Source organism: Alligator sinensis, unplaced genomic scaffold (genome assembly GCF_000455745.1).
Source record: "Alligator sinensis unplaced genomic scaffold, ASM45574v1 scaffold282_2, whole genome shotgun sequence".
NCBI classification, from domain to species: domain Eukaryota; kingdom Metazoa; phylum Chordata; order Crocodylia; family Alligatoridae; genus Alligator; species Alligator sinensis.
In genome coordinates, this window is record NW_005841879.1 from 3636639 (window position 1) to 3648128 (window position 11490).

General features: G+C 38.8%; 1 protein-coding gene across 1 annotated transcript in view; it reads right to left on the reverse strand.

The window, feature by feature from the left end:
• The window catches only part of SUZ12 (SUZ12, polycomb repressive complex 2 subunit), a 48640-nt gene that overhangs the window by 29031 nt on the left and 8119 nt on the right, over positions 1–11490 (reverse strand). Inside the window, exons 4-5 of the mRNA XM_006017403.3 lie at positions 7939–8007; positions 3542–3591 (exon numbers count right to left, since the gene is read on the reverse strand). Of these exons, the coding sequence (XP_006017465.3) occupies positions 3542–3591; positions 7939–8007 (119 nt within the window). The remainder of the gene's footprint in view (positions 1–3541; positions 3592–7938; positions 8008–11490) is intronic.

Here is an 11490-nt window from a genome sequence, read left to right on the forward strand (position 1 = left end):
ACACTGGTCAGGCCACAGCTGGAGTACTGTGTCCGGTTCTGGGCACCCCACTTCAAGAGGGATGTGGACAACATTGAGAGGGTCCAGAGGAGGGCTACCCGCATGATCCAGGGACAGCAGGGCAGACCCTACAATGAGAGGCTACGGGACCTGAACCTGTTCGGCCTTCATAAGAGAAGGCTGAGGGGGGACCTGGTGACCGTCTATAAACTCACTGGGGGGGGACCAGAAGGGTTTGGGGGAGACCTTGTTTCCCCTAGCACCCCCTGGGATAACAAGGAATAATGGCCACAAGTTGTTGGAGAGTAGGTTTAGATTGGACATCCATAAGAACTACTTCACAGCCAGGGCGGCTAGGATCTGGAACCAACTTCCAAGGGAAGTGGTGCTGGCTCCTACCCTGGGGGTCTTTAAGAAGCGGCTTGATGCCTACCTGGCTGGGGTCATTTGAGCCCAGTTTTCCTCCTGCCCAGGCAGGGGGTAGGATTTGAAGATCTACAAGGTCCCTTCTGACCCTACTTCTATGATTAAAATTTCAAAACACAATACATTTTCCCATCCAAACTAACTCCACTTCAAAATCCAACTGTCCGCACAATTTATTATAAAATATGTTCACGTGAACCTCAAAAATCACAGCTTTACAAGAAGTGGAACGGTGAGCCTTCCAAGGTGATCTCTGTGTATTGGACCATTTAACTCAATAATATTCTGTATTAACTTTAATTTCTTAATGGTGCATTGCTGTGTAGGCAGCCTCCCAGTATTATTACGATGACCATGATTGCTGAAAATTTCTAGCAACCTTCACATTCAAAGGAGGTTTTGCTGTTGCCAGGCATATTTAATAGGCAGTTTTCAGCAAAGCTGTTATTTTAAACTAACACTGATAGCTAGATGGTAACACAAATTGTGAAATCAAGTAACAGTTGTGGATACATTCCTTAAATCAAGACTTTCAAGAGCTATGCCAATTTTTCAATCGCTATCAACACCGTAATCCATTTTTATCTGTTATGGATTTAAACCAACTCATTCAAACCAAAACTTCAAACTTTGGATTATGGCACTAGCCTTCATATTGACATTACACAGGGTGTTTATGAAGTCCTTTGGCAACTTTAAACTTTAAAAACTTTCGATATACACATGATAGAATCAAACTGTAAGTGGCAATTGAAAGCATAATTCATTAAATTTTTTAGAATAGGGGAAGGGTCACAAACGCAATTCATGAAATCACTCAGCAGCAACTGGACAATGTTTTCTACAAGATGGAAAATTAGATGGAAGAATATATCACGAAAGATGGTGGTTATGTTAAAGTCTAGAAATTTGAGCTTTTTGTGTTAAAACTTATTGAATTATTCTTTAAATCGCCATTTACAGTTTGTTTCTATCATGTGTACATCCAAAGTTACTGAAGTTTAAAGTTGCACCCGGACTTTATAAACACCCTGTATTTGCATTGAAGAAACAACCTTGTTTGATTATTAATATTTTTTCCTTTTTTTTTTTAAATTTTAATGACAAGTGTTTGTGTACCCATCTTAAAAAAGGGGCACCAACAGAATTGCAACAATTTACTTGCTCTTCAGCATTTAGATAAGCCTTCAGAATTTTTATTCAATCATATTTAAGCAAGCATACAAATGATACAGAAAATAAGTCTACTGACTGCCTAAACAGCAAGCACGTCTAACACACACATCTCTAGCCTTATCACAATTCTTGTAAAATCGAAGTGCAGCATTTTACAAGAGCTTTTGGAACAATTTTACCAGAGAGGAAAGCACATCAATGAGGCTCCAGTGTCATTCACTGAAATGCTCTATTTTGTATGCATCACTGGGCATACTGTTCTTTATATACACTGTAAAAAAGGTTACAATCATATCATTCTCACTGTTCCTACCTTTGTTGAGGGGAAAAAAAAAAGGCAAGCATATGAGCATTTTGTGGCCACAGTACACTCACAGTACAAAAAGAGCTCTTATCTTGACTTACGCCAAATATACAAACATCCTGAAAACTTTCAGAACCTACCAACCAAAGGACTACATTTTAAACCAAAGTCTAACAAATAGGGTCCATACAGAAGTACAATGTCACTATCATATACCCCAGTTACTTGAAGTTTTGCACAGCGGTCTTCCTATCAGGTGCCAGATTGAGAAGAGATTTTTTTTTTTTTCCCCCAAAATACAGCGCTGTGCACTTACTTCCGATCACACCCTCTTTTTCTCCACTAAAGATGGGACTCCACGATCTCCTGTTGCTGCCCTGCTTAAAGCAATACACCCGAGGGCAGAACTTAAATGAAAGAAAAAAAAAAAAAAAACTTGCCAAAGAAGACTAACACTTTTCTCTAGATGCTGGTCTACTATGCCACAGAAAGAAGACTCTTGATTTTGAATCAGTAACATGTGGCTGCTGGGGTCAGGTGGCTGGGAGCTGTGCCCACAACACGGCCGCAAGGGGGTGGCGAAGGGAGGAGAAAAAGACAGCTGCAGTCAGAAATCTGGCTTCCCTAAGACCCAAGCAGGGTTCTTCTGTTCTGTGGCCCCAAAACACCAACCACTACTCTAGATCAAAGGAGCAACATCAACTGCCAAGAATAAAATCCCTGTTTTGTTTTTTAACAGCCAAGAGAAAAAATTGTTTTAAAATCCTGGCTCTAGCAGCCACAATTTTAAATACTTTTTAGAACATGCAGAAGTAAAATACATTAGTTATTAAGGGAGCAAGGAAGCTACCAACATTACTACCCACATTCTAAATTATATATATCCTTGGTTCAAGCATGTTTCTCCATCAAGAGACAGTGGTTACCAATACTTAGAACAACAGAAAGAATACAGCTGCTGTTCTGACTAGAGAAGAAACAAAACCTTGAACTCAGGCCCTTACTGTTTACCCCTTTAAAATTTTTGTAAACTTAAGGCTGAGCATCCTACAGATACACATTTTAGGACTGCAAAACATTAGACAGGATGTTATTCCAATTCTTCTTGGAAAGACTCTCTGCCTCATTTCTAGATGGTATCTGAAATGTGCAAAAAAGTCTCATTCTTCTAATTTTAACCTCAAAATATTAAATTTACCATTAACAAAATGGTACAAAAACAGAAAACAAAATTTCCACAAGTTGGCATTCTTAAAGTAAAAAACTCAAGTTTATTTTAATGCTCTGCTAATAGAGCCTAAGAGGATGAAGATTAAGTCTTTAATAAAATCTGCTTTTATGTTTTGTAAAGAAAGTTTGCAAGCCTGCATGATTTCCTACAATTAAACAACATTTAAAGTACATGTGGTGAAAAAGTATTTTTTTAACTATAGCAATATTTTATTGTGCATGCACAATAGCTAAGCAAAAAAGCAATTAAAAAGGGTATTTTTTGTAATCATCAGGCATTATAATACACAGCAAGTCTATCCACTGTAAATATCCCTTTACAGCCTATATCTCTACTAAAAGCTTAATTATACAACATTATATGTTAGTTATAATTATAATTAGTGTAATAATAAACAGACATACCATTTTTATGGAAGAAACCAGTGAACGTGAGTTGCAAATGAGCAGACAAGCTAAATGGGGGGGAAGGGAGGGGAGGAGAGAAAAGGAAAAAAAAAAGAGGGTTATATTAAAACAGCTAGTTCTTGAAAACAGATATAAAAACCAGAACTACATCTACAAGCAGGGTCAACTTCCTCCCTGCCATTAACTAACAGAGCTACAGTATACTTAATGTGGCACTCATGCAAATTTAAAGACAAACTTGCTCTTTGTAAATAGCCTGCACAGAACAATTGTTACAGGAGGCAAAAATAGGTAAGTTTTCAACTTTATCACATAAATTCTCCATCTCACTTTCCAATTATGTGCTCACAAATCATTTTTCCACCACCTTCCCTTCCTCTAGTATGTAAGACTAATTTGTTCCAAGCATGAACCAGGGGTATGCAACAAGGTCCATTTGTTGCGCAACCTGGAAGGTGTGAAGTAGATGAGGCAGGTATCACACAAGAGAAACTAAAGACTCTGGTTAAGACAGCTGAATTCTCCAAGTCGACCACCAACCTCCTTAGCCTAATCTATTCCTCAATCTACTAAAGATGTTAGCTGTTAAAACAGAAGTCTCTACTGAGCATATCAAAATCAGTATTTTTCAAAGGCTTATTTTTTAAATCAAATTTTGATAGATTTACCCAAGGACAGATAATAGGTCACCCCCTTCAACATTCAAGTCTGAGAACCAAAGCAGAGTGCAAGAAGCATTACACACACACACACTCTTTACCCAGCCAACTTGTTTTGGCTGAAGTTTCAAACAAAAGTTAGCTGGGGACAGACACAAAGCATAGACTTTTTTAGCATAAATATTTAAAGATAAGGAACTAAAAACAGGATCTTGTACTTGATCCAAAGGCAATACCTCGTACTACCAGCCCCACCTACAATACATTACAAAACCTCCTCATTAGTTTAAATTATTACATGTTTTATTTCATAGTAGCTAGGGTCAGGAAGGACCTGAATAGATCATCTAGCCTGCCCCCCTGCCAGAGGCAGGAATGAATGCTGGGTTCACAAGACCCCAGACAGGTGATCATCCAACCTCCTCTTGAATTTGCCCAAGGTAGGGGCGAGGACCACTTCCCTTTACACCCTAACTGTAAAATATTGCCTTCTGATCTCTAACCTAAACCTATTCTCCATCAGCTTATTTACCATTGTTCCTTGTCACCCCAGGTGGTGCTGGGGAGAAAAGGGCTCTACCTATTTGCTGTTGATCTCCCCTGATGAGCTTGTAGGCAGCCACCAGGTCCCCCCCTCAGCCTCCTCTTGCTGAGGCTGAATTTCATATTGTTACATCTTATTATATAGGTAATTCTTCAACTTTACTTTGGTAGATCCACTTTATCCTTGAACTCAAATCATAAAAAAGGTTAAATTTAGCACACTGGAGGACATGTAAAAAAGTGAAAATAAATTGTTTAGGGAACAAAGTCATTTGGCTGAACAATAACTATTTTAAATAAAATAAAATACCACTAACAAACTCATCCATACTCTATAAGGTCCTATTCGGAAAGAAAGACATCTTCAACTTCATACTGTTTTTTCTACCAAAAACAAACAAACTGCCCCACATAAGTTATAGCAAAACTCAGGCCATTTAATTCAGCCCTGTTTGGATGAAGTTAATCAGAAAACCTAAGTATTTTCAATATAGTCATTGAGACTCAAAATATTTGTGAGGAGGAATTTTCTTGGGGTACACCTTCATTTTGTGACAATTATTAAACATGAAAAGTTTGAGAGACAAGTGCCTTACAATCCATATTTAGAAAGTAGTGATCATCTATACTTACATCAGAAGAAAATTATATTATTATGCCAAATAATTTTCAGATGGGAATTTGTATTTAAAAAAACAAAACTTTTTGATGTTAAACTAAGTTTGTTTCACAGTCAGGTCCTAAACTAATCCTTGAAAACTAGAGATTCATCTGACCTTTTCTAAGCAAGGAAAAAAACCAAATTTATAAGCAGCATAGTTATAGGTAAAGTACATGTAACTGGATTAATAAAACAGAAGATTTAGGATTTAACAACAGGTTAATATAACCCGAAAAGATCTATCCAGCACATGAAGTTCATAATCGTTTATTAAGCTTTGCAAGGCACCCATTGCAATGTGTTATTATGTTTTAAAAGGATACAAAAGCACATCTGTATGTGAAAAGCCTTCCCACATTCTGGAAATTCATGCTACAGTCTTTCAAAGTCTGCTTTTGTTCCACTGTTTCATGAAAGCTTCAAATATCATAATCCATTAAGCGACTCCTAGAAAATCTCTTGGTTAATTATCCATAGCCTTTGCACCAAAGAAGAATGTAGAGCCAACTAATTATGATCTCTTCATATGGACATCAGAATAGAACAAAATTCTTTTGGCAGTACTTAAACAGGACTCATTAACGTTCTTCCTGAAATAGCTCAGGTAGTTTAATGTCTAATTAGATTGTCAATTAAGACTAAGGGGAGAAGAAATACTCTCATGCCCAGGATTTACACAAATCATCTACAGTAACAATGCGTTTTGGACACTTCTCATATTTTTGCAGACTTCTTGCATGCCATTAATTTGTTGCATTAATGATTACTAGTTTAATATTTTTTTTACTGGCAAAACTTGTGCACTTTGACTGGCATGGCAAACTGCCATTAAATAAAATGGATACACTTATGACCGCCATTAAATACAACGGATTTAGGTACCATTATAAAGGAGTTCAACTTGAAAATGTTTTTGCAACCTAGAGCTTGACAACTAGCAATGCATTAAGGATATTAAATTCTTAATACAAGTACAGCATTCGTTGCAACTGCTGGGTGTTTCAATAGTAATTTCGTTCAAGGAAAAACAAACACTAAAAAACGATTGTCACAATTCAGAGAAAAGTACATAAATATGAGAGTTCACACAAGTTACTGATTTGGAGGAATCTTTCCTTCAGTTCCGATACTAAACTGATACTCTACAATCAAAAACAGAACAGTGCTGCTACAGATAAGGTGAGACACGGACATTAACTTACCTTAAAAAATGTTAATGTATTATTAACCACTGTTATAACACTATTTTCATGGCACAGAGATTTTTACATTTTGTTTACTTCTCACAAGTGGTCGGTTTCATTCTCTGTCCAATTTCATTCTCTCCAGTTTGTGTGGGTTTCCCCCACAAAAACAAAGGAGATATATATTTTTTTTTAAAAACAAGATAGTAACTAACATCTCAGTAAATTGCACAGGTCCTTCTCTTAACACATCCAGTATATTAAACTAAATTACATTGCAATTTGTAATAAACTGTGCACTCAGGTGCACTTCTTTGTAATTAATGCATTTAATAAGTTGAAAAGCAGATTTTTTTGGCCCAGCATCACCTAATTTCTCAGTAATTGTCTGTATGCAGCCCATGGAGACATCCTAGCTATTCTGCATACTTTTTCATTACAAAGGCAAATTAGTATCAAAAAGAAGCTGAAGCATCTTTTCAAATGTGACGTTTATTTGGTAGAAACTCAAAGTTTGCCAATTAAGTAGTTCTACTTTCCTCAGCAAGGTCTGATCTCTCAAGCATTTCTACTGGAGTAGAATGATACGACATCCTAACTATTCTGCATACTTTTTCATTAAAGGCAAATTAGTATCAAAAAGAAGCTGAAGCATCTTTTCAAATGTGACGTTTATTTGGTAGAAACTCAAAGTTTGCCAATTAAGTAGTTCTACTTTCCTCAGCAAGGTCTGATCTCTCAAGCATTTCTACTGGAGTAGAATGATACATACCTTACACTACTTTGGGGGTCTGCTATGAGATCAAAATAAAAAAAAATTAAAAATTGTAATGAAAGAAACTATTTTAGAGGGTTACAAGTTAAGCCTAAACAAGAGAGAAACTTCTAGCTATGGCAACGTGAAACTACTAAAATGTGCTTTGCCCAACTCCATACATTTTAAATTCAACTACAATATAAATATGCAGTTTTACTTGCTTATTTCCATAATGCCCACAACCAACTGCAAAACACAAAAACTTGATTACACATTAATGAAACCCATTATTTCATAGCTTGATAATAGTTTAAGTACTTTCCCCAGAAGAACAGCAATTGCTCACTGAAAAATAATTAAATGTTCAAAGTTTTACAATTTCCTCCTTGGGTCCTTTGTGAAAAAGATTTTTTTTTTTTTTTTTTTTAAAAGAGAAGTGTATTTCCCTTTCCCACCAATGGATATATACATCAAAGTGTTGGAAGCAACATTGCTGTCATGTAGCAAGCACACTCCTTATCATAATCATTTCCTTTTATTATACCCCCACTTGAACCACACATGACCTTCTGATAAAAATGAATAGATACCTGTGAGACTCTTGCTCTCCCTTCATCTTCTCTACTTTTGATAACATGTCATCTACTTTGAACGTCTTCCTGAGAAGAACAAGATACATGGAAAGAAATGTCATATTTTGGAAGTATTGCCATGACATACAGTATCACTGATATTTGTTTCAGAATCAGGTTTGTCATTTGCATTTTCTTTTTAAAACCTTGTTTGACACACTGTTCTAAGCAAACTACCTCCCCAAAAGCCCAAGGAGTAGTTGGTTACCAAAGATATACCACAATATTGTGGTCATAGGGATAATTATAAGAACAGTCAAATAATTTTGAAAATGGTATCATTTCATGTTAAACACTAAAGCCAGCGAGATCTGCTTGACAGGAAACCCATTCAAACTTTGGTACAAATATACTTGCAACTACAAGTGATATTTAGCAGTCTTGCCTAGACAAAAGTTAACCATTACTATGCTGATTTTCACGCCAAATGATCAGCATACAGTTTAGCTACCTGCCCGTTTCACTTTTAGCCACTTAGGAAGTTTACCAGAAAAAAAGTCATTTGATTCCTACATGGTAGAATCCAGATTAATTTGTAAGGATTCTGATTCTTTCTTCCAATAAAAATTTAACTAGTGAATGCGAGACAAGTGACAACATATTTACTGAGAGACCACTTGTAGAAAGCTTCTTCAAAAAAATACTCTGCAAAGCAAGACGTAGCTTTAAATCTTAAAAGAATAATCGCTTTAGATCCAGTTCTTCTTAAGTTTGGTATCTCACTAACCTACTCATCTTATATATTACATTAATTTCTTAAATTACAAAGTGCTATTCTACATTCCAATATATTGCGCAGGCTTGACTAGCACTAGATTAACCGGATTAAATGTGAGGCAGATTACACTGGTCGTCCCTGATGGCCACTGACAGCAAGTACAGCCTGCTTCATATTTCATGCCATAGCCTAAACAATACAAATGAAGAGATGAAAAAAAAGCATCAACTACAGTAGGGGCTTTTGTGACACAAAAGTGGCACAGGCAGTCTGAGTGGTATGCCGCAGATTGGGGAAGCAGTAAGAAGCAGATCAGGCAAAAAGCAAAAGGCAAAGCAGAAGATCAGGCAGGGTCAGGGTATCAGAGTGGCACTCGGGTGAGGTGGAGGGCTTAATTTATGGCACCCCTGCCAAAAAAGTTGGTCCTTACTGAAGTGGAGATTTGCCTCCACCAATACAAAAGCTTTCTTTCCACCAAACATACAAATGGGGTGTGTATACATAACTTTTTGCCCAAAGACACTGCAGAAATTTCAACAATTAAAGGTCACCCAATATTTGTACATTTGGGTAGTGCTCTGGAGACATTAAGATCAACTTTAAAAAAAACAGAGATTTAGTAACATCAGCACGGTAGTCTGTTTCTTAATGGCACTGCAACAAGTTCAGCTAAATCAAATCAACTCTCAAATAAGATTCTATAGTCTATTTAAAAAACAGATCATCAGTTAGGCCAAACACACTATTTACAATACAGACAAGCACAAAACAGCTAAGTACCCTTACTGAAGAAACCAGTGTAACACTCATGATTTTTGTCAGCAAAATCAATGTCTGATCCTAGACTCTTTTAAAAGGTTCTTTTTACCCTTATATTATACTGCAAAAATAAAGTAAACTCCCTTCTGCTGTCCTTCCTCCATTTGCCCCTCTGAAGTATTTCAAACTTTAATATGTTAAGAGGAGATAATACCACACATCACGAAGACAGGGTTTAGGCAATTATTTCAGCTGGAGGGCCACTAAACCAGTTTTGGTGAGCTGTTGACAGCCACAAATAAAATCTTTCAGAACATATCATTTTAACAAGTTATAGATAAAAAAAATCATATTCTAAGAATCAAACGTCTACTATAACAATTTTAATTTTATTTAAAAAAAATTGTCCTGATTTAGGTTTTGGGTTTTTTTGAGTAGAGAGAGAGAGAGAGAGAGAGTGTGTGTGTGTGTGTGTATGTATATATTTATATTTATATTTATTTGAGGTGATTGCATAACAGCTCAAAATAGTCTTACTCTTGTATGTTGTGTGGGGCAATGTGTGTAGGGGCAGGGTATGTATGTGGGATGTGGGGGGGGTGTAGCAGGGCTTGCCCAAATGGTGCAGGTGCAGTCTGTGCATCACCCCCATCTGGCCCATGGCTAGCTCCATGGCACTGTGTGTGGAGCTGAGCCTTGCCTGCTCCCATCCAGGGCAGCTCAAACCACACCCCCGCCTCACACACCCTGCACCCACCAGACAGTACCACCCCAGCCCGAGCCAGTATGTGCTGCTGCCGCAGCTGCCCAGGTATGGCTTGGCTCCCCCGCCTCCAGCAGCAATTCCTCCTCATCCTGCCCCTGTTGTACTGCTCTGGGCAGCAGGTAACACAAGAAAGCTGTTGGGATGCATGTCAGGAAGCAGATGCTCAGCCAGGCATGGGGGAAGCTTTAGCTTGGGTGGCTCTCTGCCCCAGCATGCAGGACTCCACCTACAGACAGCTGTGTGAGTGGAAGGCAACCTGAAGCTGGAGCCCTGCATGCTGGCTCAGGACCTGCCCAGCTGCAGCTTCTCTCCACCTGGCTGGGACATGCCCCATGGCTCCCCCATGTTACATGAGCAGTGCAGCACGGGCAGGAGGAGCAGCCACCACTGGAGGCAGGTGGAGCCAAGCAGTATCCAGGCAGCTGTAGCAGCAACCTCACCAGAAAGTTATGCATGCTGGCCAGCAGGCATGGGACAGGAGCATAGCACAGGCTACCCGCAGGCAGGAACAGGTGGGGTTTGGCCTTTTCTGCAAGCAGGTCAGATCTGGCCCGTGGGCCACATTTTGCCCACCCCTGCTGTAAGATAACTCATAATAAAGTGGTTAGGATGACTTTCAAAGGAGAACATGGCAAAGAAAATGGCTGCATGCTTGGTTATTTAACATGAGGATTATGTTCTGAGGGGTTGGGTATACACTGAAGACGCTGAAAACATTTTACAATTCTTGTCAATTTTGATAAATTCCCGAGTATTTTTCCATTCTTGCTGTAATTATTTTCAAATAGTAATAAAAGGCAATGAATTGGGCCATTTAGTAGGCCTGTGCAAAGCAGCTAGTATTCGCTTCAGATTCGGCGGACAGCAATTTGATTCGGTGATTTGAATTGATCTGGCCTAATCCGATTCGGAGATACGGCTGCTGCCAAATCAAACAGGCACCACCCAGCCTGCTCTCCCAGCCCCGTCAATGGCTCCCCTGCCTGGCCACACTGTCCTGGCTCTTTAAAAAAAAGAAAACAAAACAACCCCCCACCCCCACCAGCTCCTGCCAGCCAGGGGGGCGATCCCCACTGCCCCCCACTGCACAGGGGGCTCTGCCATGAGCCCCCAGAAGTCCCAACAGACACTGCAGCAGCCAGTGAGTGTGGGGCTTTTGGTTTTTCGTTGTTGTTTTTTTTTAAAGCGCTGGGATGCTGGGGCCAGACAGGGCAGCCATTGACGGGGCTGGGAGAGCGGGCAGGGGATAGGAGTTTGTAGCAGAGTC